We start from the raw sequence: 27,418 nt of genomic DNA, 5'->3' as shown, positions 1-27,418 counted from the left end.
ATTTATGATTAAAACTCTACTATCTACACAATATACATAGACATAAAATGTAAAAACTTAAATATCTTAGAAACAGTAGCCAATCAGTTGTTTTAATTGTCATATTTGAATTCAGCACATCAAAATACATAATAAATAGCACATTTTATATCTGAAGCAGACGACTTCTCAAAAATTGTAGACCAGTGTTATCCAAGTGATACATATACCTATTCTAAGGCCTGGTCTACACTACAAAGTTGGGTCGCGGTAAGCTGCCTTGCATTGACCTAGTTGTGCATGTGTCCATGTTTACATTTGTCTCCTACTGATGTAAGTGCCCAGTTACAGCAACACAGCAACCATCTCCCTTAGTGGTGTTGAGCCCTGGTTGGTGTACTGAGGTCAATGCAGTGCAAATTTAGACACTACGTTACCTTTGTTAACTCTAACAGTCCTCCAACAGCTATCCCAAAATGCCTGACACTGACCATTCTGGTCACAATTGTGAACTCCACTGCCCAGGGTCAGGCAGACTGGAGGGCCCCTCTCCCTTTTAAAGCCCAGCAAATTTTTGAAATGCCTTTTCCTGATTGTCCAGCTTGGCAAGCACACCTAGCAGCTCCCATTGTTGTGTGCAACTGTCCAAGTGACCATGCCAGCTACATGCTCCAGCCATGCTCCATCGTGGAGTAGAGAGGAGATCTTGGATCTCCTGGGTCTATGGGAAGTAAAGGCTGTGCAAGCACAGCTATGGACCAGCCGTAGAAACATCAACATCTATGAGCAGACTGCATGGGGGATGCAGGAGAAAGGGCATGACAGGGATCAGCAGTGTCATGTGAAAGTGAAGGGATTGCATCAGGCATATCAGAAAGCCAGGGAGGCCAACAGCTGATCTGGTGCCAAGCCACAGACCTGCCGCTTTTACAAAGAGCTGCGTGCTATACTTGGCGGAGACCGCCCTCCCCTGCTCTTCACTATGGATACCTCCAAGAAGCCCAAGCCACAGGCTCCTGGCGTAAACAGCAAGAACAAGGAGGAGGATGAGGGACAGGGAACTGGGGCGGGGCGGGGGGCGGGAATCCAGCTACACTGTGAGCCAGGACCTCTTTGAGACTCCAATGCAGTCCAATCAGTTGAGCATGGGCAAGCCTGATGCAGGGAAAGGAATCTCAGGTAAGTGTGTAAACATATGTCCCATTACAACGACGTACTGATGGCGCCCCGAACTCAACAGGACACAGCTATCGACTTTTCATTAATTCACTCATACTAGAAGAGGTAGTGGTACAACAAAGAGAGGTAGCATTGTTATGTGATTTTCACTCCCCTGTAGAGGTAGGCGGGGGGGCTATGCAGAGCAGTTTGTTTATGTACACAGGGATGGGCTCTGAATCCTCCTGAGATTTTGATGAAATTGTCATGGAGGTACTCTGCAATGCTCTCCTGGCGGTTTCTAGGGATGGCAGCCTCAGTTCTTCCTCTGCAGTAGGACACGTTCACACACCAGTCAGTGATAACTTCGGCAGGTACCATTGCAGTACACAGACTAGCAGCATAGGGGCCCAGGTGGCTTTGGGACACCTCCAGCAGCAGTTGTGCTCTCTGTGCCTTTGTTACCCTCAGGAGTGAGATATCCACTACAATCACCACTGCCTGCAGAAAATGGTGCCAGTACTCCGTGCTATTGCCCTATACTCAGTTTCATGCAACTGAGCAATTCCCTCATTTCCCTCACCCCTGCAGCTCACACTCACTGTGGCTGGTGCTGAGTGATGCCATGCACAGGCACTCCCAAGCAGAAGTGTCAACGAGCACGTCTTGTTTAAAGGTTATGGGGAGCAGGGGAAGGGAGTTCTGAATCTTAAGTTTTTCTTTCTGTTGCGACTAAACTGACAATGGTATCTCTGTGTGTTTTATCTGCAGCTGCTGCGGCCTTGAAGGGGTCCCTCTCCACACTTGCAGAACGCCTGAGCCAGATAAGGAGGAGAAAGAAGAGGACTCGGTATAACATGTTCAATGAGATCCTGCAACCCAGCGCTGCATCACACCATCAGCACTAGGCCTGGAGGGCGAACACTGCAGGCAGCCTGGAGAAGGAAACAGCAGACAGGAGAAAGGCCCAGGAGTCCCAGCAGGAAAAGGAGAGGGAGATGCACCAGGACTTAATAGAGCTTCTCTGGCAGCAAACAGATGCTGCTGACTGTTGTGGACCTACAGGTTCAACAACCATGGGATCCTCTCCCTTTTCAGTCCCTGGAGAACTCCACTACAGCACCTCCCTTCACACCCCGCCACCCAACATTCCATGTGGTAGTAGGGGGAACATACCTACCCTGCCACATTAAGGACAACCACAACGTCACATACAGCAACCATGGCTTTTGCAGGTTAGTGTATGTGTAGCTAAAATGGACATGAATATTCTTTCTCCTTAAGTTCTGTTCCATTAATTTAGTAATTTTTTTATGTATTTGCTTTTAAGTTACACTGATTTTCTGTGCACTGGTTTTGTTAGAGTAAAATTATATTATTTGGAAAATAATTAATCTTTATTAGTTCACAACATATGCTGCAGAGTGCCTTGCAGTTCTGAAAACACCCACTTACTTGTCACACCAGAACACAGCTCATAGGATCAGTGACAAAGTGTAATAATCATAAATGAACACCAAGCACTGCAAAATTAATAGATGCATTGACAGTGTTCTATTCAGAGGTGTACACCAAGCACCCCACAATTCCTAACAGCCCCAAAACATCAGGGGCAGGTACAGCACAGTACATTACTGTGGCTCACTGTTAAAAGTGCTCTTTGCAAGCCTCCCTGAGCCATATAGCTCTGTGCTGAGCTCTTTGAACAGCCCTTGTATCTGGCTGTTCAAACTCCGCTGACAGCTGCTCCACTTCTGTCCTACAGCCCTGTGGCAACTTTCCCCCCTTTGCTTCACAGATCTTATGCAAGACACAGTGGGCTGCTATAACTATTAGGATTTTTTTTCCCCACTGAGATACAATTTTGTAAGTAAACAATGCCAGCGTCCCTTCAATCTACCAAAAGCACATTCAACCATCACCCTGCTTGGGCGCTAGTTGCTTGGTGCTGTTGAGGTGGCTGGTGTATGACTTCAAGAGGCAAGGGAGCAGGGGAGACTGGGTCCCCCCCAAGGTTGCTAGTGGCACTTCAACATTGCCAGTTGTAGCTTTCTGAAAAGTCCTGTGTTCTTAAACATGCACCTTCCTTGAGCAGCCACCATTTTATCCGTGAAGCATCCCCCATGAGCCACCAATGCTTGCATAATCACAGAAAAAAGTAGCCCTCTCTGTTGTTCTAATCTGTGGCAAAGTGGCCAGGTGCCAAAATAGGGATTTGAATGCCATCTATTGCTCCACCGCAGTTTGGGAACCCCATTGCTGCAAATCCATCCTCTATGTCTTGCACATTGCCAAGAGTCACAGTCCTGGATAACAAGAGATGATTAATGGCCCTGCACACTTGCATGACAAAGTCTCCTGCAGTGGATTTTCCAACTCCAAAACGATTTCCCACTGACTGGTAGCAATCTGGTGTTGCAAGTTTCCCCAGTGTGATTGCTACTTACTTTTCCACTGTCAGTGAAGTTCTCATTTTTGTGTCCCTGCGCTAGAAGGCTTGGGCGAGCTTGGTGCGCAGATCCAGGAATGTGGCCTTGTACATCTGAAAGTTCTGCAGCCACTACTCATCATCCCAAGCCTGCATTATGATCTGATCCCACCAATCAGTGCTCATTTCTCAAGCCCAGAAGCAGTGCTCCACTATTTGCAGCTTCTCTGTGAACACCATCAGAAACTTTGAATTAGTTCTCACTGTCCCACATTAATTTGTCCTCCAAGAAGCTGTTATGTTCCCCACTGATGCGGTGGTTCTTATGGCTTGGCAAATAACAGAGGATCGTGTGTCCTGTGCTTGCAATGTTTAGGACAATAGTGCAGAGCTGTGCAGGGTCCATGCTTCTGTCAGAAATAGTGGACTGAGAGGACTGCATGGGTATGTGGGCTTTTTAACAAAAGTGTGAAAATTATGGGGTATAGATGACATTATGGGATGGAGACAGTTGCACTCTGGGAACCTGATCCCTTGCTCCCAGTCACCCCGGCACAACTTGTTTCTACCCCACCATGCCTTGCCAAAACTTCTCAAAACACACTGTGCTGGATGGTGGCAGGTTGCACACTGGGATTGGATGCTCAATTTCAGACTTAAAAGTGGCCATTCTTCAACAACAAAAAAACCCCTTAAAAAACAGACTTCAACGAGAAACTGCAGAACTGGAATTCATTTGCAAACTTGACACCATCAAATTAGGCCTGAATAAAGACTGGGAATGGCTGGGTCACTACAAGAAGTATTGGCCATCCACGCTGATGGAATTGGCATTGTTAGCACTACAAAAAGTAATTTTTACTCTGTTGACATTCACACCTTCTTGTCAACTGTTGGGAATGGGACACACCCACCCTGATTGAATCATTGACCTCCCCCACTTGGTAAGGCAACGCCCATCTTTTCTTGTGCTGTATATTTATGCCTGCCTACTGTAATTTTCACTCCATACATCTGAAGAAGTGGGCTGTAGCCCATGAAAGCTTATGCTCTAATAAATTTGTTAGTCTCTAAGGTGCCACAAGAATCCTCATTGTTTTTACTGATGGGAATAAACACAGATACAGTGATGGCCAATAAGCCTTTGCTGAAAAAGCTCTGCCCTACCCTGAGCATCTAATAACAGCAACTAATGAAGACTGGCTTCCAGAAGCTCTTTGCCCTCAGTTCACCTCACAGCAAAGGGATACGGGCACAATTCAGTAACAGCCAAGACCAAGGCTGAACTCTTGCCTTCTGCGAGGGCACAAGTGTGGCCTCTTCCTGGATTTGAGGCTAGGACTGCATGATTGCTAGAAAAGGAAAGTACGACCCCCCTGTTCACAGGTGCCAGGAGTTTAAAAATTAGATTAATGGGCATGGGTTTTGGCTCAGCTGAAATGAAGCCACATCACCCTGGGGAAGAGCCCATTTGTTGGTGTCTTTCACTGGTAGAAATCTTGGTGTAAGGCCATGGGAAACCCCCAGAGATCGGTTCTCCCATGAGTGACTAGGAAAGAGACCCAAAGCCTTTACACAGCAAAGGGAAAAGGAGCCACTCCAAGACTAGAGCCCTTTAATGAAGAGAGGAACTGCACAGTGCATTCAAACTACCCTCACTGGGGCAGAAGAGGTTCAGCCCATGGAAACTGAAGACAGTGTTCGGTGTCCCGTTTGCAATGCAATGCTGACCCATTCACTACTGTAGGCACCAAAGGAGGTGCTGAAGCAGAGCCTGCAGGGAAGAGGTCAAGAGGGTAATCCCAGGGAGCAACTACTGTCAGGCCCTTGAATTATTATATATTGCTAAACACAGGCAAAACACAGACCATATGGAGGAGAAGCATCCTGCCCTGGCCTCTAGTGGGGAATGGGATGGAGCTTTGCTTGTTCTAATTGTAAAGAGTAATCTTTGAAACAAAAGAACTTTATAACCTCCTTGGTAACTGACTCAGCATCTCTTCAGCTGTGCCTGGTGCTACGATCACCCTCAGCGGACGAAAGGGGAAGAAATAATTGAAATACTGCAGTGCAACTGTGGAATGAAACCAAAGCAAGGAGAGGAGGGGTGGTTAAAATTGATTCACTAGCTGCTTGTTTGCGCTCCTTGCCTTCACTACGGAGCAGCACTGCCAGGGGCGGCTCTAGGCACCAGCAAAGCAAGCAGGTGCTTGGGGCAGCACATTTGCAGGGGCGGCAGGGATCCAGCATGGGAGCTGAGAACCAACAGGGAGCCCTGGGAGCTGTAGTTCCTTGGTTAGCTCCCTGCCTATACAGCCAGCCCTGGAGCAGGGAAAGAACTACATTTCCCAGCATTCCCTTGGCCACTACCAACAGGAAAGGGAGGTGGAGGGAGTGAGGTAGCTGAAACCTCATGCTGCAGCCTGCTGTGAGTGGAGAGCTCACTGCTAGAGCGGGGTGGCCCTGGGAACGGGGAACAAGTGTGCCCAAGAAGTAGAAGGCTTTGGCCCAGCTATCCCCTTCTGAAAACATCCCCAGACTGGATTAGGGATACTGCTGTGATCTCACCTTGCAGCCCTCAAAGAAAGAATTGGGTGGACTAAATGGACAGTGCCCCTCTCTATCTGAAGCCTAGCAAGGGAGGTATGTGGATCCCACTAGAATTTAAAATGAAAAGTAAGGGAGGGGAGGCTCTGGACCCGGGCAGCTTTAGATACAGAAGCAGGCACAGAGGAGGATTTTCACATCTGAGCCATGGAAGCAGAAAATGATTTTTCCTTTCCAGATTTAGCTAATATTCAGAAAGGGAATCTAGCCCCTGCCCTCCAGATTTGAACACCTCAACATTCAGGAGTGCTCAAGCTCAATTCGGGCAGCTGTTACTTCATTTCTCCCAAATCAAATATACTGATCCACTGTAACTTGCTGTAGAAAAAGTAGGATAAAATTGAGCAAGAAATGCTTCCCAGTGGTTATTAGGACTGGAATTGCTATTTTCAACAGCCATTGCCATTTTTGTTGGTGGTGGTTTATTTGTTTAAAAGGAAGACAGTGATATTGCATTGGCAAATTCCCCATAGAAACAAAGAATGGAACAAAAGAATAATAAAGGCTCCTTAACTTTTCCTCATTTATGGAGGACAGTCTTATAATATGCTTCCAGATATCCTCCAATCACACAAGCTGAAAATTGTGAAAATACTGCAGTTCTGTAACCATATGGGAACCAATCCTGTCTGTGTTCTGTGCACATCTAAAATTCTTGCTCAATGACCCACCCTGGGAGCGAGTTACCAGTGACCCAGGGGTGGGGCGGAAGGAGGGTACAGTTGGCAGGGGAGAGCTCAGGGCTGGGGCAGCAGGGGGTGCAGGTGGAAGGGGGAGAGCCCAGGCCTGAGGCGCAGGAGGTGTGTGGGTGGGGGGCACTGGTGGGGGGGGAAGGGGAGCCCAGAGCTGGGGCAGAAGGGGGTGCAGGTGGAGGGGGTAGAGCCCAGAGCTGGGGCAGCAGGGGATGTGGGTGTGGGGGGGTAGAGCCCAGGACTGGGGCAGCAGGGGGTGCGGGGTGGGGGGAGCGCCCAGGGCTGGGGCGGCAGGGGGTTTGTGGGTGGGGGGGGGAGGCGGAAGCCCAGAGCTGGGGCAGCAGGGGATGTGGGGGGGGGGGTGTAGAGCCCAGGGCTGGGGCGGCAGGGGGAAGCCCAGAGCTGGGGCAGCAGGGGATGGGGGGGAGGCCCAGAGCTGGGGCGGCAGGGGGGTAGGCCAGGGCTGGGGTGGGGGGCAGCCAAACATTTTTTTGCTTGGGGCGGCAAAAAACCTAGAGCCAGCCCTGAGCACTGCAGGGCAATGATGCTCATTTAACCCTTAAGTAGTCTGGGGACAGGACAGCAGGGGCACTGTCTTTTGCATTAGTTATAAGTGGGATTTCCTCAGTAATGAGTTTCTCACCCCATCAGCCAGTGTTTTCTTTTCACCAGGCCCAGCACACACTACCTATAAATTTCCAGCAGAGAGGGGCAGCTGCCAGAGTCCTGGATTAGTGATATTTAGGGCTTGTCTATACTTAAAACACTGCAGTGGTGCAGCTGTGCTGCTGTAGCTCTTCAGTGAAGACACTAATTATGCTGATGGTAGGGGTTCTCCCATTAATGTAGGTAATCCACCTCCCTGAGAGACGGTAACTAAGTCAACAGGAGAATTCTCCCATCAACCTAGCGCTGACTATGCCGTATTTTTCACATCCCTGAGCGACATAGTTACACCAACCTAATTTCCTAGTGTAGACCAGGCCTTATGTCACACCCTCCTGACCTCTCCACGAACAGGTATGAAGCACTGCTGGCCACTCATCCTGCTTGGTAGGGCCTGGTCTGCCAGCAACACAGACAACAAACACAAGTTAGAAAATAGATTTTATATTCCGTATAGCTGTAGAGAAGTCAAACAGGGGTTGGGAAGAGGCTGGGTGTCAGGTCCCTGTCTCTACCTCCACCACCTCAGCTACAGCACCGAAACCCACGCCCTCCTGGATGATGACCACGTCACTGGGGGAGCCTTCGTCCTGCATGATGATACATTTGTGTTCGTGCTCAGAGATTGTGATCTCAATGATGTCATTGTTCGTTTCCAGGTGCCCAGCAGGGGCTGCGCTGCCCAGCACCCTGCGCACCCCAGACTCGGGGGGGCTGCCTGGGGGCTGGTAAGTGGCAATGTAATGCCCATTGGCAGTTATCATAAGCTCTGCCTCATTTATTGGTGCTTGCATCTCCACTGACTGCACCATGAGCACTGTAGGCTCCTCAGTACCCGCCTCCTGAGGGACCTTCCTCTTGAGCCTCTTTCTTGCAGCCTTTGGCATGTCCATGCCCAGCAAGACAGCAGCCTCCACCAGCTTAATGGAGTCTCTGGCCCCCTTGTGGGTGACTTTGTGGCGCTTGAGGCTCTGCAGAAGGGTATAGCCCATGCCACAGACATCACACTTGTAAGGCATGTCCTCCAGGTGGGATTTCTGGTGCCGGCGCAGCTTGGTGGCCAGTGTGTATGCCTTGCCACACTGCTCGCACTTGAAAGGGCGCTCGCCGGTATGGAGGCGCTCATGGGCCCGTAGCGTGTGGGGGTCCTTCAGCGCCTTGCCACATACCGTGCACAAGTGGGCCTCCCCAGTGTGGGAGATGAGGTGCCGCCGCAGCTCTGGCAGCTGGGGAAAGGCGTCCCCACAGAAGCGACACTTGTAGGGCTTCTCGCCGGTGTGGAGCCGCAGGTGGCCCCGCAGGTTGCCCTGCTGCCGGAAGTCCTTGCCACAGTAGGGGCAGATGTAGGGCTTCTCCCCAGTGTGCAGGCGCATGTGGTTGCGCAGGGAGCCAGGGTTGGCCAGGTAACGCTCACAGATGGCACACTTGCATACCTTGGGGTTGGCTAGGTTGAGCTCCTTCATGAGGTGGATCTTCCTGTGGATGCGGAGGGAGGGCCGGCGGGCGAATGTCTTGCCGCACTCCTCGCAGGCAAAGGGCCGCTCGCCCGTGTGCAGCACCTCGTGCTCCCTCAGGTCCCGCTTAGTGCCATAGGCCTTGTCACACTGCTTGCACTGGAAGGGGCGCACACCCCGATGGAAGAGCACATGGGCCTTGAAGCTCTCCTCAGAGCTGTAGCTCTTGCCACATTCAGTGCACAGGAAAGGCTTGTAGCCAGTGTGGGTGAACCTGTGTTTCTTGAGGTGGCAGAGCTGGAGGAAGGCCTTGCCGCACTCCCCACAGCGATACCTGCGCTCACCAGCCTCATCCCCACGTGGCAGGGACTTCTGCTGAGATACACCCAGGCTCCCAGAAGGCCCCTCCTCCAGTGCAATACTGACCTCGACTTCTGGGTACTTGTCCAGCTCATCAGGACCATCAGACAGGCCCTTCTTCCTCTGCTCCAGGGGCTCTAGTTTGGAATGGCCTTTGGAAACCTGCCCTACTTTCTTGCGTGTCTCTGCACCACCTCCCTCGGAAGTGCTTGGGCTCTTGGCCTCCTGCCCAGATACCCTAGCATTGCACTCCTGCAGGCACTGGCCGGTCAGTGCATGCACCTTGCGTGGTTTCCCAGCCAAGCGAGCGCTGAGTCGAACCCCGTTTGGGGGAGACAACGGCAGATGGAGCTTCCCACGACATGCCTCTTTTGGCTCCCCATCTGCTCTCTCAGCCTTGGGTTGGGGGTCCATCTCCTTGACCGAGTCCTCTTTGCATCTTCTGTTAGCCTTAGCTGCTGAGGTGCTCTCATGGTGCTGGTTCTCTTTCCTCTGCACCTTGGTTTCCCCAGACTCATGTCCAGGGGTCATGCTTTCCTCCTCCTTCCTGCTGTTGTCTTGCAGCCTGTGGGAACGTTTGGCTGGCTGCCTCCTGCCTTCGGTTCTAGTTTCATTCTCCATCACCTTGGAGTTATCAGGATCCCCTACACAGACACACAACAGGGGGAAAAATCAACACTGGCTATTGGAAGACAACAGGCTTGTGCTGTCTGGAACAGAGAAAATGGAGGAACTCAGAGACAGACACTCCACCCTACCCAGGAACATCAAGCATCTGGCTCCTAAATGCCTCTCTCCAAACAGGGGAGGGATTTCAACCCCAGCACATCCAGGCAGGACTTTGGGGAGCTGTGTCATGGCTGGTAAGGCTAGGAACTGCAACATTCTCCATTCTGCATTGTGATGTAGGGTCAGGGTGTCAGTCACAGGGCCCAGGGGGCTGCAGGGCCAGAGCGTTGGCCATTGAGTCCCAGCTGTTAGTATGTCTTCTGGACTCCTCAAAAATGGATAGTTCTACACAAACACTAACCGCAAGGGGACATTCAGAACAGGAGGAGGAGAATGCAGCTGTGATTAGAGCCATGAAGAGTCACTTCTGTGTGATATAAAAACAACAAGGAGTCTGGTGGCACCTTAAAGACTAACAGATTTATTTGGGCATAAACTTTCATGGGTAAAAACCTCACTTCTTCAGATGCATCACGAAAGCTTATGCCCAAATAAATCTGTTAGTCTTTAAGGTGCCACCAGACTCCTTGTTGTTTTTGTAGATACAGACTAACACGGCTACCTTCTGTGTGATATGTAGTTACAGCCACTTCAGAGACAGCAGCCCACCTCCCACCTGGGTATCTGACCAGCAACAAAATAGACAAGTCCCCATTACACCTCCATAATACTCACTATGGAGATGGTTGTGGGATATTTAGCCCGAGGCAGATTCTTCCTCTTTCCTGGCACACTAGACAGTATCCTCCTCCCCATACTACACCCTCCTCTTCTGAGAGAGTGGGGAAGGCAGGGCAGCATTACTTCCCCATTCCCAAGGGGAGGGGCCTCAATCCCTCCAACAATGGTGTGGGAGGAATCGCTTATTGAATTTATAGGTCCCTCCAAATTCTCCCCCAGGGGTTCGCAATCCCTAAAGCCTGCCTTATTCTGGGACTGCACCAATGCTCCAAGCTCTGAAGACACTTTGGTTATGGGGTCCCCAGAATCACAGAATGATCTTTGCCTAACAGCACTGTAGTCATAGCCTTTTCATAAGAGGAGAACAAGGTTTGCATATATCCTGTGAAAGGAACGTACCTGCAAAGGGTTCTGATGCATTCCCACATGGAGAGGCTCCTTCCCTTTGCACCACAGCCTCTGCCTCTGGAGTTGCTGTCTCTGTCACAGCTGCCACTGCCAGCTGCCCCTTTGGCTTCTTCTCATCAGGAACAGCTATCCCCTCCAATACGTTCTGCAGCATTCTCCCCTCCACTTGGGCAGGACCAGCTTGGGCCTCTGTAGGCCAGTACAGCAACTCAGTGCCTGCAGCGATAGGATGCCGCACTCGGATGTGGAGCCTTCCACTGATCCACACCAAAGCCACGTTTGCCTCATCCTCCCCCCGGCCTCGCTTCACCAAGCTGCAAGACACCAAGCTCAATGTCAGCACCCACTAGGGGCACATGGAGATCCTATTGCCTTCAATGGGAGTGCCAAGCTCTGAAGGATCAAACGTTAGTTAACGGAGAAGAGTCCCCATAGGAAATAAGCCCTTTAACTGCCTACAAAAGGCCCCTGATGTTCTTATCAAGACATGTTCTGAATTCTTGGGCTAAGTGTAGCTCCAAACTAGTTCTAGAATAAAGCTCTCTACGACTCCTTAAAACACTCTTCACCAGGTCTCTATTTCACTTTAGCTTTCCAGATGGGTCACTGGGAGGCCCTGCTACAGAAACAAACTCTCTCCACACAGACAGCCAAGAATCCATCGTTCCCCTTACATACATGAGGAAAGAGTGAGATCCCATTTACACAGCATCTTTCATCCCAAAGAAGCCCTTATACAGCCAGGGAGCATTTCACCCACCCCTGAAATGCAGCCAACTATGGGGCAGAACATGGAAGATGGCACCTTCCAGCAATGCAACCTTCAACTAGGGCACAGAACTGACAACTGAAAAATACCCCATGATGAGTTACCAACACCATATTCTGAAGCACCTGGGCTATTTTTTTGGAAGTCTGCCATCCGTGTATTGGCCAAGCCTGACTCTGCCTAGTGAGACCACCCCACAGTGTTACAGTGGCTACAGATCCTCTCTTTACACTAACAGTATGTCCCAAAGGGAACTCCCATGTTGTTCCATATACAGCTACTAACCTCCTCCAGCTAGAGCTCCTCACACAAATGGATTCATCACTGCAGCAGCAGCCAGACTGAATTGCCTGAAAAGCAAAATTAATTCAGAATAGGCCTACAAGCCCAGTGGCTGCCCCCTAATTGGGAGTTGGCTGATGCTCCTGGCATTTCCTGTAACCAGTCTCTGTAGCGACTCAGGCACTCATATCCCATAGTGATGGGTAGACAACAAGGACCTGAATAAAAGTGAGGCCTGACACCTAGTGTTGGGTGCTTGCAGACTCCCCCGCCACACTGGAAATGCGGAGGCAAATGCTGCACATGGGAGCCAGGCACTGGGCAGTAGAGAACAAAGAGCTTCAGCAGACGGTTCACAGCTGGACATCTGGGTTCTTTAGCAGGACAGCGCCAGGCTGTGCACCTGGGCTGAGACCTTAGTCTTTCCCCCTTCCCTTTCTTTCGTGATAAGCCTCTGTGGTGGACAGGGAGTCCTGCCCGCCCCACTCAGCTGGGTGTTATTGGAGCTGCGCTGGGTTTTGCCTGTCAGGCCCCCCAGCCCTACCGTACCTCCGAGGGCGCTGTCTCTGCCGCACAGTCCAGCTCCCCCTCCGCCCGGGGCCCGAAGAGCGCTCCCGGCGGCAGGGCTCTCCCCACGCACCAGACGCCCATGCCCGGTTCCTGGGCGAGGGAGGGCCCCAAGGCCAGTCCGGGAGGGAGGCTCCGCAGGACTCCGCAGGACGCGCCAGGTTGCGCGGGCGGGTCTCGGATCCGCCCCGGGTGGCCGCGGACGGGGCGCTGCTCACGGCCTGCGGGGAGACAAGGGAGCGGCGGCGTTACATGGGAGGCCCAGGGCAGCCCCCGCTTTCCCGGCCAGCGCCGGCCGTGCCACTCACCGAGGTGGCTCCGCTCCATGCCGGCCCGGGGCCGGATCCTGCCGCTGCACCGCAGAGGCGCGCGCCGGCCCGGTTCCGGTCGGGAGCGGCCGGAACCGAGAACAGGGTCCCCGCTCCTGGCTACCCCCTTTGGGGCGGAACCATCCGCGGAGCCGACGGCCGCGTCCGGACGACTTTCTCTCGGAACCCAGAAGGCGTCGGGGACCGGAAGTGGAGAATGGGGGTGGGCCGCCGTTTCCATGGAGAGAGGATTCCTCTTCCGGTTCGGAGGCGGATGTTTATGAGCAGGTTTGACAGGCGGGAACGTCCGGGAGCGGCCGACTGGTGAGGGGGGCGGAAGCGGCGGTCGCGGTGTCGGTGTCGCGGGAGGAGCCGGGGCGGGGGTCGGTAGGGGGCGGCGCCGGCCTGCGGGGTTCGGGTCCGGGTCCGGGCGGGGAGCGGAGCGGAGCGCGGCCTGGCGGTTGGAGTGGGGCACTGGCCGCCCGGACTCCTGGGTTCTCCCCGTGGCTTGGCCCGGGACCGCGCTGTCAGCGGGCAGTGCCGTGGTTTCGGACCGGGGGCTGAGGGGATCGCGGTTCTCGCTCCCCGCGCGGGGAGACGGGGGGTGAGGGAGCTGACGTCCGCAAAGCTGCCGGCGCGGGGGAGCGGCGCGGGGCTGTCGATAGGTAGATTGGGGGGTGTCTGTGTCTTGGAAGGGGCTTGGCTTGGGAGTCCGGGTTGGTTTTATCCCTTTCTGCTCGGGGAGAACTGGGCCGTGTGTGGGGCTTGGCAGGCCGGGTGTCCAGCTGCGGAGCTGTCTACTATGCGCTGGGGCTGCACCCAGGTCCACCATTCCGGGGGGGAGCGAGGCCTTAGACCTTTTAGTTTTCTTTTTAAAAATAAGGAAATTCCCAGACAAAAAGTTGTTCACGCTGCAAATAGAGATCTCCTAGTTTGCATTTCTAGTCTCAGAATGTCGTTGTTATATTAAAAAAAAGGTTAGGCAGATTTAGCGGTAAGTGGTCAGCCCCAGGCAGAGATCACTCTTTGTACCCTTTGGATGGGGTGTACTCAGAATACTCACTGGCCACCGCTTTTTTAGAGGGAGAAGACCAGAAAATGCTTTTTCTATCCTCCCTTTGGCTACTCAGACATTGTGCCTTTCCCTGGCTTCCTTTGCACTTTCAAAGTTTAAGTGTCTAGGTCACCTTCCTTGAACACCCCTCCCACTTGAGGAAAGCTGCAAATAGGGTAGGGAAGAGCAGGGTTAGAGGCTAGCCCAATGGGTTTGTATTGGAACAGGGTGGAGAGCGGATACAGAATGGGAGCAGAACTTGTTCAGATAAGGAAATCCGCACTAACAATGCTCAGGGCCCCAAGGCTGGCTAATGCCCAGGTTTACAGTGCTAAAGGGAATTGAAGGCCTTTTAATGGATCATTTATGAACTCTTGGATTCAGGAGAGTTTCCTGAGGCTTGGGCAGTGATAGACCAAAATCCACTATTTAACAGAGCCAGGATGCTCTGCCGAGGTGGTGGTGATGATGATGATGATGCAGCTGTCGATGGGTAGATTGGGGGGTGGAGGGTGCGGGGTGCCTGTGTCTTGGAAGGGGCTTGGTTTAGAAGCCTGGGTTGATTTTATTCCTTTGTGCTCGGGGAGAACTGTGTGAGGCTTGGCAGGCCGGTGAGTGCTGGTGAGTGCAGACTAGTGAGCCTAGAGGGCAGAAGAAGTTCTAGAACCTCAGGTTGATGGAGGGGGAGTCAGACGTGCTGGGTAGGAGAGTTCAGGTTTAAGGATGTGCTGGAGCTCTGTAAGGAGAAGACTGTTTCTGTGTGGGACAGAAGCAAAGATCAGGAACTGTAATATGCTTCAGTTTTCCCCAAAGTATTTGTCAAAGATCCACATTCACAATTAAAATTTGGAACACAAGATAGACTAGGGTACTGGGGAGTCAACAGGAGGTTAAGGGACACTGCGAGGGAAATGTCTCTTCTGGATCAGGTGCCCAGGAGGTCACTTTATATTGTTGTTCATACATATATGGGATTTGAATACGGGATCAAACCCTGGTGTAAGCTCAGGCTGCTCTGTTGAAATCGGTGAAGATGCACTGCCTTCTGTAGTGCTGAATTTGGAACATAGACATTGTCATACTGAAGCAGACCCAAGGTCCATCTAGTCCAATATTCTGTCTCCAATAGTAGCTAGAACCGAATGCTTCAGATGCAAGTGTAAGAACTCTGCAGTAGGAAGATGTGGTACAATATCCACCTGCCCTCCGCCCCATTAGGTCTCATCCTGAACTCTAATGGTTAGATTTTTCTTAAGCTGTGACGCATGAGGTTTAATATCCTTTCCAACTTTTTGTTAGCATTAACAGTTAGAATTCCTGATATTCTTGTTTTTCATATAAATGTCCATTCCCTTTTTGAATCTTGCTGTCTGAATCTTTAATTTGGCTCAAGCTAGCCAGGTTTGCAGAGGAGGCTGAGCTACAAGGGGGTAGGTCAGAAGGAACTGGGTTTGTGGCTGGCACATGACTCCAGTTCCTCAGAAATTCAGCAAAACTTGTGTGGTGGGTGGGTCCAGAGGGAAACAGATAAGCAGCCTGTGCAGCTTGTGCTGAGACTCTGAGGGATAAACCTGAGTTCAGCTTTTCTGCTTCCTTCCTGGTCTCTGCTAGGTTAGAGGGTCTTTGCTTGTTTGGCGTCTCTCTCTCAGGGTGATACCTCTGCAGGTGTAGTCAGCTGAGAGTTAGAGCTAACCGCTCCTAAACTTCGAGGTGGGGGTTGGGCAGGATATTGTCACTCGGGGTTGGGCATCATGGACTCTGGAACTCATTCTTGCAGTGCCTGAATTGGTTGGTTTCAAGGCATATCTGTTTTTCCAGGCTCTTTCAGAAAGACTGGGCTAGTTCAGTGGTGAGTTATAAGTCCTGGTATGTTGAATGGGCTGTGAGGGTGATGTTGACGCTGAACTGGGTAAAAAAAAATTCTGTGTATATTTGTATAAAAATTGCTAACATCTTTGCCCACAGTAATGGGTTAGGGACCTTCTCTGACTTGTAAGGCAAAATAATTATGTGTGCAGCAGAGATTAAACTGGCAGGAGTTATAGAGCAAGGACAGAGAAATAACTCAAAGGGCCCTAGAATTTTTATCCATATTGGGTCTGGCAGTTGCTGACTAACATGAGATGTGGTTGAGGAAGGAGAATTGCTTCTTTGCTTGATGAGGTATTTCTTCTTTAATGTATTTAAATACATGTCAAAAGCAGTTGGTGTTGTAGATGAGCGTTCTTTGGTGTAGAGTATTATATTGAAATAAATAATGCAGCTGGGAGAAAAATGACCAAACCCCAGATTCAGTTGGAGGAGGAAGCCTGGGGAGCAAAAATAGCTGAGAACCTGGTGGAGAAGGCAGCAAATGAGACAAGTTTGTGATGTGATAGTTCTGCAAAAAAGCCAGTGTCAGTAAGAGGCTATGTATGCAGAGACTTCAGAGGAACAGAGAGGGGTTATTCCTTGGGGAGACCCCATGGGGATCTTGCATTAAGTTCTAGGCTCCTCAATCCCAGAGCCCTCCCATTCCAAAGCAAGGAGAGGGGTGGGGTGGGGTGCACTGCTTTGGGAAGACCTCCCTTGGGGTACTGCACTCAGCGCTGGGTACCTCAGTATTGGCAGGGATCCTGAAAAGCATCTTAGAAATTCTCAGGGGGAAGAGGGACTAACTCACAAAGAGATGATGCAAGTTCAGTCTGCTATCCCTTGAATCTCCATGGCAAGGGTTTCTCTGTCACGTGGAGCCTGAACCCATTCTCCGGACTTGGGGAGCTGTCTGCATGTGTAAGGGCTGGGAAGTTCAACCTCTGAAGCGAAGGCTGGGGAGGGCTCTTCTTGGGTGGGAACATCAGCCGTCACGCAGGGCACTGAGGCCCTCTTTTACTGCAGAACTATAAGGAACCTAGACACTGCTGCACTCTATGCCATGTGGTGCCAGCACTGGAGACCCCACCAGTGAGAGGAGCCTGCTAATGTGGAATCCACTTGATGTTGGCTTTTAAACCAATAACTTGGGCCTGTGGCTCAGTGCTGCAAGCTGTTCCTGAAGCCAGGCTGTGGCACTCCCTATGGTGAGGACTAAGGGAACCCAGCTCCATGCTGCCCCTGGGCCAGCACCACCTCTGCCTGGTAGAATTTGGTCTTAGTCCCTAAGATGTAGAGGACTCCTGTCAAAGGCGTCCCACTGATCTAGGGGGTGGCAGCAGTTAAGACTGAACCCGAATTCCCTCCATTCCTATTAAAGTTGCTGTGAGTTAAGACAGCAGCTTGCAGGGATCTAGGGTCTGAGATGGGACCAGCTGAGGACAGTTTCCATGCAACCTCCAGGGTTATCAGACTTCACACCTGAGTGTCTGCTGGATTATTGGGGAAATTATACCAGTGCTAGGGATTCTATAATCAGACTAAATCACTGCAAATGCTGGCTGCAGTTGCTATAGAAACTGAATCTGTTGTTGCTAGGTGTGGGGAGCTGGTTGTCATTTGACTACAGCTGCTGCATAGTTCCAGCATTAGGTCATGGTCCAGAGGAGTGTAGTGTCCTGCTCCATGTCCCTACTGAGATCCAAGGGAAGGTCAGGCAGCTCTTCCAGCTTTCAGGAGGGGGGCAGGGAACAGTTTTGCTTGGCTCTCTAGCTGACTGTAGATCTGTCAGGCCCTGCATAGTTTCTGATTTGCCTCGAAGATCCTCTGCCCATATATGTCTGTCTCTCTCTGATTATGGGAATCTGACTTGACTTGCAATAGCTCCCAGACATCAGGGAGCCAAGGACGAGTTAAAGACTGTCTCTGAGTTCCTGGGGAAGAGATTAGGAAGGGTCAGTGCTCCCAACACCCCCTGCCAAAGGGAGGGGACAAACTCTCAAGGTTCTAACTAATGCCCTGGCAAAATCCCCACCCCAAACCTGGCAATGGGTGTAGCCCCAAGTATATGAGCAAGACTCTCTAGAGTTTGGAATGTCACCCTGGTCACGCTAACTGTTCGTAGGCTTCTTGCACCCTTGGATCTCACAAGCAGCTGTAGGAACTTGGAATTCAAAACATCAAGCTACTCCCCCTTCCTGCACTCCAGGAAAAAGCCACCTTGGGTCTATAACCACAGCTTCCTTTGTTAGTTTTCAAGCAAGGTCATGTGTTCTGCTGCTGTTTAGTTCCCAGCCACTGTATTCTGGGCATTCACACACAAACAAGACTCTTTCCCATCCCAGAACCCGTCCTTCTACAGCCTGCACATGCCTGAGTTCCCCTCTGAACCACCCCCAGGATGTGTGCATCCCTGTGAATGGCAGGTGCCTCCATGGCTGCAGTACTACAAAGCCACCTCAGCCCCCACCCATGGTCTTAACAGTGGTGCCATCGTTGGCCTTGTTTTGTTATAGCTCCCTTTGGGATGCAGCCTGCTGGCCGCAGAATTCTCATCTTCATGGTGCTGCTAATATTAGTTCCTGAGAGCAGGATCAGTACCTCGGTCCCCCATCCATCAGCTTCCTGCATATCACCAGGGCATCGGCATTAAACTCAATCCTCTGTTTCTTCGAGGGCTCCCTTAAGAAATAGGAACCTTCTGAAGATCTGCTGCTTTAGTTCAGTTTTGGGGTAGCACACACGTTTTACCCCAGCTGAGATTGAGGAAAAAGTCTCAGCAGCAGCAATTGATTCTCACCCCTGGAATCTCCAAACTCCCTAGCCTCCTCAGTATTGTGGCACAGCCTATGCAGTGCTGCCTGCATCTGGTTATTGTGCTATGGAAATAACATGAGGTGTATCCTAGCCTCTTGCCCTACGTGTTGGGATGAGAGAGAAGGGTTTTGCTGTGTGTGATGCTAAACGGAGAATGGTTGTGTGGGGGGAGGGGGGTTGGCGTTCTCCTTGCATTTTAGTCCAGTCAGTGAAATCAAGCTGCCCTCAACAGGATTTTGTTTCTGATGCACTGAAGCACCCATATGTGCCAGTGCAGATAGCTGTTAAGAGCCCCCTGACCCTCCCTGAGAGCTGGGGAACATGAAATCTGGGAAAGCTTCCAGAGCAGGGCCCTGCTGTGCAAGCAGCTGGGCCCAATGCCAGCTCCACTGGTGCAGGGAGGAGCGTTGTTGTGTGGAAATAATGGCTGGTACAGTCAGTCTATCAGGGAGGGACTGGTATAGCCTGTCACCTTCCCTTGTATCTCAGTGTCTCTCCCAAATTGAGTACTCTGGGCGGGGAGAACAGTCAGGCCACAGCTGGACTCAGGGCAGAGACTCACTGGAAGGGTTAGCTAGGACTCTTTCCCCCTCCCAACAGGAGGTAGAAGGGAAGGGTCTGCTGTACAGGGTGCCCATGGCTGCAAGTAGAAGAGGTCTGTGGGTGGGATTTGGGGGAGAGAAAGTTTCTGGGTAGGGTAAAGTGTGAGCAGTCGTTGGGGAAGTCAGGAGAAGGGGTAGGAAGTCAGTGGATGGGCCAAGTGGGGAGGGAAGGGGAAGCAAGGGAAGAGCCTCTGGATAGGCTGTGGGAGTGGGGTTGTGTGATCTGTATGTGTCTGACTTAAGAATCTCTGTAGTTTTCCTTCTAGGCTCTTCAGGCAAGCAGCTGAGTTTGGGGCCCATTGCCATGGACCCGCTCTCGGAGTTGCAGGATGACCTGAACCTGGAGGACACCAACCAGTCCCTGAGCCAGCTCAAACTGGCTTCCTTAGATGATAAGAACTGGCCAGCAGATGAAGTGCCTGTTTTTCCCAAGTCAGGTGGGCATCCCTGCTGGGGCCAGCAGACATTTGGGTGCAGGGCTGGTTTTGAGGCCAAGAGGTATTCTAGGACACCTTGTGCCTTGGCCTGTTGCAGGGAACTGTGACCCTCTCACACTCTAACTCAGTCCCATCTGGGATGCGAGGATTGGGAAATGGAGATGTGTGAATCGTTTTGTGCCCGAAGCCCACAGTGCAGTACCTGGCTGGGCCCTTGCGGGCTCTGATGCCCAGAGAGAACAGGTGAGTCAGCCAAAGCATGCAGGGTAGGCAGGAGGGTATGTGCAGAAGCACCTGTGCGGTGAGCAGCCCTGACAATGCCCTTGGCTCCTTTCCTCTCATACATGTTGGGTGAATTTTCATGCTCAGGAGAGTCCTGAGCAGAAGCTGACTGGACACTGTTCTGAGCTGTGGGGTTTGGGACACGCACAGCTGCCTTCCAGGGACAAGGCTGAGACTTGACAACACTTGCTTGTCCTCTGACCAAATCAGGATTTCAAAACAGGTGTTCAGGAAGGCCAGGCTAGTGCATTAACTTCTCCCCATGTCACTGAGCCTCCGGTTCCCATCCCTGTGTTTCCAGGCCCCTCCCTGAGCTGCTCAAGGTCCGTTTCGGTTTTCCTGCTAATTGCTGGTTTTCTGGTTTTTTGTGTGCAGATGACACCAACCGCTCCCCTGAGCCCATCACTCACCTGCGCTGGGATGATCCATACTACGATATTGCTAGGCACCAGATCGTGGAAGTAGCAGGTAATGACCCATTCTTCCCACTCCTTCGAGTGTTGCCTCTGCAGTGGGATCAGATGTGGGCTTGTGGAAACCCTGTGCCAACCACCAGTGGCAGACAACAGGGACAGCTGACATCTTGGGAGATGGGAGCCTCAAACCTTTGGGATGTCTGTGGCAGTTCTTATTTTCCATTGTTCTCGGTTTGACTCAGATTCATTCCCAGATCTCACTGTCTCTGAAGTTATTAGAGTGAGGACTGGTCACTTCTGCTGAGGTGCATTCATTGGAACCCCACCATGACCCAAGGCAGGGTGGAGCACCTTCTAGCTGATCACACCAGAATTGCCACTTCCCCCTGGTTCTTCAGGGCAGTAACTAACATCTGTCTGAGCAATTGGCACATTAACTGGTGGGGGACCATACAGTTTGCAAAGTCAAAGTTTGTGGCCTTGTTCCTATGCAAAACCCTTTACTGTAGCTGGACTGTGGGGGCAGCCTTTGCTGGATGTGTCTGCTGCCGGGAGCAGATGGGAAAGGGTTAATATTGTTGATACTTCAGTGATAATTAGGCTGCAGCACTAACATTCCTGATTCCCTCCCTGTTTCACAAACATCCTTTTAAATATATTAACTCTTGGAGCACTGCAAACACCCTTTGCCAGTTACAGCTGAGATCTCTGTGATTGGAGTTTTTGGAAGGTGCTGGGAGTGGGGATGCAGGTCAGGATTTTGCTCTGGAACCATTTCCAGCTTGCCCAGTTCTCCTGCTGCTAGAAACCCTCTGCAGTCCCCCACAACTTGATTCTCCCACTTCTTCAGCTTGCATTATCCATGCACCCCTCCACTAGCTCTGCACCCTGGTTTGTGTTTTTGTGTTCTTACATGTGAAGAGAAATTGGGGGCGGGGTGCGGAAAGAATCCCAGGCCCGAAGAATATCAGATCCCTTGGTGAAATGAAAGTTGCACTGGTATTATCTCCTTCTCTGGGTTGTTTGGGACATTTGGCTGGAGTCTGGCTCCTTTCTCCTCTTCAGTGATGCCATGCCAGCTTTTTGGAGATTCTCACTATTGTTGTGTGTCCCTAAAACAATGGTTTTTTCCAGGCTACTTTGTGTCTAGAGAGCCTTGGCTGCTCAGGATGAGTGGAATAATTCTGGCCAAAGTGTCTCTGAGGGTATGTCTACACCAGGGGTTCTCAAACTGGGGGTCAGGACCCCTGAGTGGGTTGTGAGGTTGTTACATGGGGGGTTGCAAGCTGTCAGCCTCCACCCCAAACCCGCTTTGTGTCCAGCATTTATAATGGTGTTAAATATATTAAAAAGTGTTTTTAATTTATAAGGGGGGGGTCGCACTCAGAGGCTTGCTGTGTGAAAGGGGTCACCAGTACAAAAGTTTGAGAACCATTGGTCTACACTGTGATAAAAGATCATAGCACAGCCGCATTTGGCCTGGGTCAGCTGACGTGGGCTCAGGCTGCGAGGCTATAAAATTTCAGTATAGATGTTCAGACTCAGGATGAAGCCTGTTCTCTGAGACCTTGCTAGGGAGGAGGGTCCCAGAGCCCAGGCTACACCCCAGAGCCCAAACATCTGCACTACAGTTCTATAGCCCCATACCCCGAGCTCCACAAACCCGAGTCAGCTGACGTGGGCCAGCCACTGCTATTTTATTGTAGTGTAGACATACCATTAAATTCTTGTCCATAGTGTAGTGGTTTGCCAGATTCCTGATCCTGTTTCCAGGGTCCAAAATTCCCAGCATTACAGTCGTCCCTGATCACCACCCTGTTCTCAATAATGCTGTGGTTGGGTTGGAGGAGTGCAGGTTTGTACCATTTAATGCTTCAGTGACAGAAGCTCAGATATTTGCTAAGGTGGAGCAGGCAGGTGTTTCTAAACACCAGGAATTGAAGATTTAAATGACACTCTCATTCACCTCAGACAAAGGCCACAGTGCTTAGCGGAGTGGTTAGATCAGAACCAACAAGAACCACAGAGTGATGGGTCCAAACCAAGGATGTCCTCTGCTATGTGTTGTGTGCTGATATAATCTCCAGTGTTTCTGTAGAGCTTTTATCCCAAGGGATCCCAGTGTATTTTACAAACTGCATGAATAGGCATCACTGAAATCCAGCCAGCTCAGAGGCAGGGCACAACAACTCTACATAACAGTGTAGGGTACAAAGTGAAAAATTCCATATCTAACAGAAGTGGTAGGTGGGATTTCAGGAGGTTCTCATCTGGCAGGATGGCTGACTGGAATGTGTGCCTGGGCTGTGGAAGGAGTCTCCTCCCCCACCATTGAGGTAATTATCTATCCATTGTAATTTCTAACTGCCCGGCCCTGTGATCTTTGTGTGGTTTGAAAGCCTTCCTCTGAAGCTTGTGCCAGTGACTGCTGTTGGAGTTGGGTTGCTGATGGTCTGCTACATTTGTCTAGTTCCTGTGTTCTGTGATCATCTCAAGTCCAACTTGGAGGGCATTGACTTGTCTTATTCCAGGCTGGTGATTTCCTCCCCCTGCAAATAGTCCTCTGCTTGCCACTCTCCCACCCAGCAACCATGTGCCCTGGGCATGCTCAGTGCCTGCCACTCAGCTTTGAATTCCATCAGTTGATATCTTGGAACTATGTTGAGTAGATTCAGAGTTGATCTCTGAAGACCCATGAAACCCAATGTGACACTGTTTGGATTCTCTGTGTCTGTAGGTTCCAGGAGGGGGACCACAGCAGTTGCAGAACCAGTCTATGAATGGAGGGAAGGCTAGTACTCAGTTCAAAGGGAGATGGCCTCAGTCCAGATAAACATCACTACACCCACCTGCATAGTTGGCATGAATTAGCTTGCTGTTGGCAATTTCAGTGGAGAGGCCCAGGACTGAATGTAGCATGGAAACGGGATTCCCTTTTGACTCCTAAAAGGGGGACAGGTCTCTTTAGGGCTGGGCTGAAGCACATTGGCAGCTGCTGGTGGGGGAAAGCTCACCCTGCTGCTGCCCAGGCTAAACTTGTTCTGAGAATGGAGGGTCTAGACCAGGAATGGGCAAACTTTTTGGCCTGAGGGCCACATCTGGGTATGGAAATTGTATGACGGGCCATGAATGCTCACGAAATTGGCGGTTGGAGTGCGGGAGTGGGTGAGGGCTCCGGCTGGGGGTGCAGACTCTGGAGTGGGGCCAGAAATGAGGAGTTTAGGGTGCGCAAGGGGGCTCTGGGCTGGGGCAGGGGGTTGGGATGTGGGAGGGGTTGAGGGCTCCGGCTGGAGGTGGGGCTCTGGGGTGGAGCCAGGAATGAGGGGTTTGGGGTGCAGGAGGGGGCAGGGGGCTAGGGGGTGGAGCAGAGGGGTTCGGAGTTCGGAAGTGGGCTCTGGGCTGAGGCAAGGGGTTGGGGTGTGGGAGGGGGTATGGGCTGTGTGCTGGGGTTGCAGGTTCCAGGATGGGGCCAGAAATGAGTGGTTCAGGGTGTGGGAGGGGGCTCTGGGTTGGGGCAGGAGGTTGGAGTGCAGGGGAGGAGGTTCCGGGCTGGGGCTGAGGGATTTGGGGTGTAGGAGGGGGATCAGGGCTGGGGCAGGGGTTTCGGGAGTGGGAGGAGAGCAGGGGTGCAGGCTCCAGGTGGCACTCACTTCAAGCGGCTCCTGGAAGCAGCGTCATGTCCCCGCTCCGGCTCCTATGTGGAGGTGCCGCGCCGGCCAGGTGGCTCTGTGCACTGCCCCGTCCACATGTGCCGCCCCTGCAGCTCCCATTGGCTGCAGTTCCTGGCCAAGAGGAGCTGTAGAGCTGGCACTTGGGGCAGGGGCAGCGTGCGGAGCTGGAGGTGGGACATGTTGCTGCTTCCGGGAGCTGTGCGGAGCCATGGTATGCACGGAGTGGGACAAGCCTCTGATCCCACTCTGTAGCAGTAGCTCGAGGGCCAGATTAAAAGGTCTGACGGGCTGGATTCGGCCCGCAGGCCGTAGTTTGCCCATCCTTGCTATAGATCACCAGAGATGTCAGTCTGGGACCCTTCACCAGCAACCAGTTTTTCAGAACTGATGACAACCCGTCCCGGCAGTGGGGAGTTGGCAGTGCAGCTCCAGTTAGCAAGTTAATGGAGATGTAGTCCAGAGGCTCCCTGACGTGTTCAGCTCCTGGCAGCAGGCCCTGTTGCTCAAAGGGGCTGCCTGAGTCACACTCTGGGCTCCGTGACAAGGCTGTTTATTCAGCCTCTTAGTCAATTATTAATAAAGTAACTGAAACAATATTTAAAATGTCAAACCACAGCCCAGACCTTGGAATCACAGGGTCACATTCCCAGGACTGCAGTGGGGGACATGTTTAATCCAGGAGGGTCTGAACTGGTGCTGTGGGAGCAGGGCCCCCATTAATGGTGGAGAGTGCACGGTGTCATTGCTGGAAAGAAGCACTAAGGGAGTATCTTACAGACTAGGAAGAAACTGATTAGAAAATCGCCTTTGGCCACCCAAACCTGGAGAACTAACACTGAGCGGCTTTTGGCTCACCAGACAAGCTGCTGATCTGCACTTAAGCCTTCTCCGTGCAGTGACAGCTCACCAGGGGCAGCCCCTGCCTCATTTCTCTTGTAATCGTTACCAAATGGCTGCAGAGATAGAGGTTTTGCCCATCCTGTTGCTTCAACAGATTCCTCCTGTGGCTTTGCTCAGCCACCCATGCCCTGTCCTGCACTTCAGGGCAGAGGGCATGTGGCTAATTCTGTCCATCTCTTCCGGAAGTGCAGTCTGGGGCACTATTCTGAGACATTTCAAGGAAATAGAAGCAGGAGGCTAGTTCTCATCCTCAGGCTGAGCTTGTTGCATCCAGGACTGTCAGGTCAGATTAGCGCAGCTTCTTGATTGAAGGATGCACAATGTTTGTACAACGCAGCTTAATATTACAAAAACAATTATGGCTACTCAAGAATTGGGACAGTCATTATCTTGCTGGTACTAATTTGTGATCCAGGCTGTCCTCTGGACTCGCAAGCTGTCTGGGCCCTAAGAGGAAGGATTTGAACTCTAAGAAGTGTGGAGTAGATCTGGTTGGAAAGTAGTCTTTTGATGATTGTTCTCCACTGCTCCCCCTGGAAATTTTGGCTTTCCAGTGAAATATCAAAAACCAAAATATTTTGATCCACAGTGGTTCCAAGTTGCCCCATGAGAGTTGTACTTGAGGGACAGTATGCTCCCATTCTCCTCTGTGGGTCAGGCTCTCTGTAAGGAATACATCTTCTCTTATGATGCACCATTTCACCCTCCTTGATAAAGCGAGGGGGTGTGTTTGAGGAGTCCCTGGCTGTGGTGCATCATGGGAGATGTAGTTCTGCTAGAGAGCCTAGTGCATAGAGAAGAATAGAGGCGTAAGGCATCTGACTATGACTCCCATGAGGCACTGTGGCACCCTTTGGAATCGGAATATTTTAGATTTTGGCTAAATTATTTTGTTTTCTGGGTGTTTAATTTTTTTGATGAAACATTGATATTTTCCATGGAAAACAGACCTATTTTGTGAATAAAAAAATTCTTCAAATTTTGTTTGTCAAAATTGTTGACAAAATTTTCGACTAGGCCAAGGGTAGAGATCTCTGGTGCATCCTGTATGCATTTCTTGTTTGTGGGTTCCTCTGCTTCTTGGCAGTGGAATTCCTGCTCTGTAGCAGTTAAACTCCTTAACCACTTTTGCAGAAACTCGTGCAAAGACTGCTCAACACTTCAGCAACCACTTCTGCAATGTGAGATCTGGGAGAAACCACAACATGCAACATTTGGAGAAAAGCCTGCTAGCCCATGTTCTGAGGGCCTTGTTGGAACCACTCCAGACTGAGGCTCACCCCCTGGGCCTCCTCTCCGGAGATCTGTATTTTGTTAGTAACGTCTAAAAGACTTAGTAGTCATTTCTGACACCTTGGGGGCAAAGCTGAACTGCGGTACAGTAATCCTGACCCCAAATCACAGACGAGAATGAATCACAGCAAACGTGGCTAATGGTTAGGGGCCATCAAGGAGGTGAGAGTAGGATCCAGAGAATGCAAATCCCACTGGAATTTGGGGAAAGCAGAGAATCTTAGAGCTGCTATAAGGTAGTGAATTCCCACTTATGCTCCTGCCCGGTGGGACTGCATTCCAGAGCCCAGGTAATGGTGAAGGAGACAAGGGAGCTGCCTTTACCCCTTTAGTGCCTGTCTCACAAACCTGCAGCTGTGAGATGCATTATAATCTCTGCTTTTCCCCAAATAATTGGCTTCCCCCACCTGGCACAGGGAAATTAGAACCCTGTATGTGATTTCCTGTGAATAATCTGTAGCCCCTGCCCAATAGGCCCCTGCCCAATCCCTGAAATTTGAGGCTTGTTTCTGTTTTTATGCGTGAGAAGCAGTAGATTTCAAACACTAACTGGTAGTTTATTGGGGTGCCCTGGCAGAACAGGCCTAGTGTTGGTGTATAGCACAGCCTGCTGTAGCAGTGGAGAGCTTCCATCTCTGCAAAGGGAAAGGAATTCCAGTCCTCCTGCAGGCATGGCAAAAGGCAAAGCACTGGGTGTTGCTGTATCTTACTGTGTTGTACTTTGATGACAGATCCAGGAGCGACATTGACTCTATTTGACTTTTGAACACCTCGGAGTTCTTGCAACTGCCATTTCAAGGGGATACTAGAGCAAAGGCAGTGACTGTCTGCAGAGCTTGTATTGGAGCTGTGTGTCGCAATGGGTTGTGCTGGTGACAGGTGTGCTCAGCAGGGCCCCTGCGCTGCCTTCCTTCAGTGATAACACTGGTCCTTTCCCCTTTAGTGCAGTGTGTTTTCATTGCTGTTATTTGGACAGGGATCCCTTCCCCTCTGCACTCAGTTGTATT

At 51.3% G+C, this 27,418-nt stretch overlaps 2 protein-coding genes across 8 annotated transcripts in view; one reads left to right on the top strand and one right to left on the bottom strand.

Moving 5' to 3' along the window:
* Positions 1-7,958: 7,958 nt before the first annotated feature.
* Positions 7,959-13,360, bottom strand: ZNF408 (zinc finger protein 408). Its single transcript, XM_024100685.3, has 5 exons — positions 13,089-13,360; positions 12,763-13,001; positions 12,217-12,281; positions 11,154-11,476; positions 7,959-9,988 (listed from the first exon to the last, which is right to left on the bottom strand). The coding sequence occupies exons 1-5, from the start codon at positions 13,327-13,329 to the stop codon at positions 8,028-8,030; spliced, it is 2,829 nt and encodes a 942-aa protein (XP_023956453.2). The 5' UTR covers positions 13,330-13,360; the 3' UTR covers positions 7,959-8,027.
* Positions 13,274-27,418, top strand: part of ARHGAP1 (Rho GTPase activating protein 1) — a 36,029-nt gene continuing 21,884 nt past the window's right edge. Inside the window, exons 1-3 of one of the 7 annotated variants that reach the window (XM_008162626.3) lie at positions 13,274-13,412; positions 19,667-19,849; positions 20,507-20,599. In XM_008162626.3, the coding sequence (XP_008160848.1) occupies positions 19,717-19,849; positions 20,507-20,599 (226 nt within the window). In that variant the 5' untranslated portion in view covers positions 13,274-13,412; positions 19,667-19,716. Of the gene's footprint in view, positions 13,472-13,732; positions 13,754-15,969; positions 15,992-17,018; positions 17,202-19,666; positions 19,850-20,506; positions 20,600-27,418 lie in introns of those variants that run through there. The other 6 variants (XM_065595157.1, XM_042849231.2, XM_042849230.2 and 3 more) reach the window with 6 other exon arrangements.

Source organism: Chrysemys picta, chromosome 4 (genome assembly GCF_011386835.1).
Source record: "Chrysemys picta bellii isolate R12L10 chromosome 4, ASM1138683v2, whole genome shotgun sequence".
NCBI lineage: Eukaryota > Metazoa > Chordata > Testudines > Emydidae > Chrysemys > Chrysemys picta.
The sequence above is the reverse complement of the archived record's forward strand: the minus strand, read 5'-3'. Positions and strand labels throughout refer to the sequence as shown.

Coding starts and splice junctions, on each gene's coding strand:
- ZNF408 (XM_024100685.3), bottom strand. CDS start 13,329: ATGGAAACGGCGGCCCACCCCCATTCTCCACTTCCGGTCCCCGACGCC. Junction 13,002..13,088: donor CATGGAGCGGAGCCACCTCG/GTGAGTGGCACG, acceptor GTCTCCCCGCAG/GCCGTGAGCAGCGCCCCGTC. Junction 11,477..12,216: donor AGGAGCTCTAGCTGGAGGAG/GTTAGTAGCTGT, acceptor GGTGTCTTGCAG/CTTGGTGAAGCGAGGCCGGG.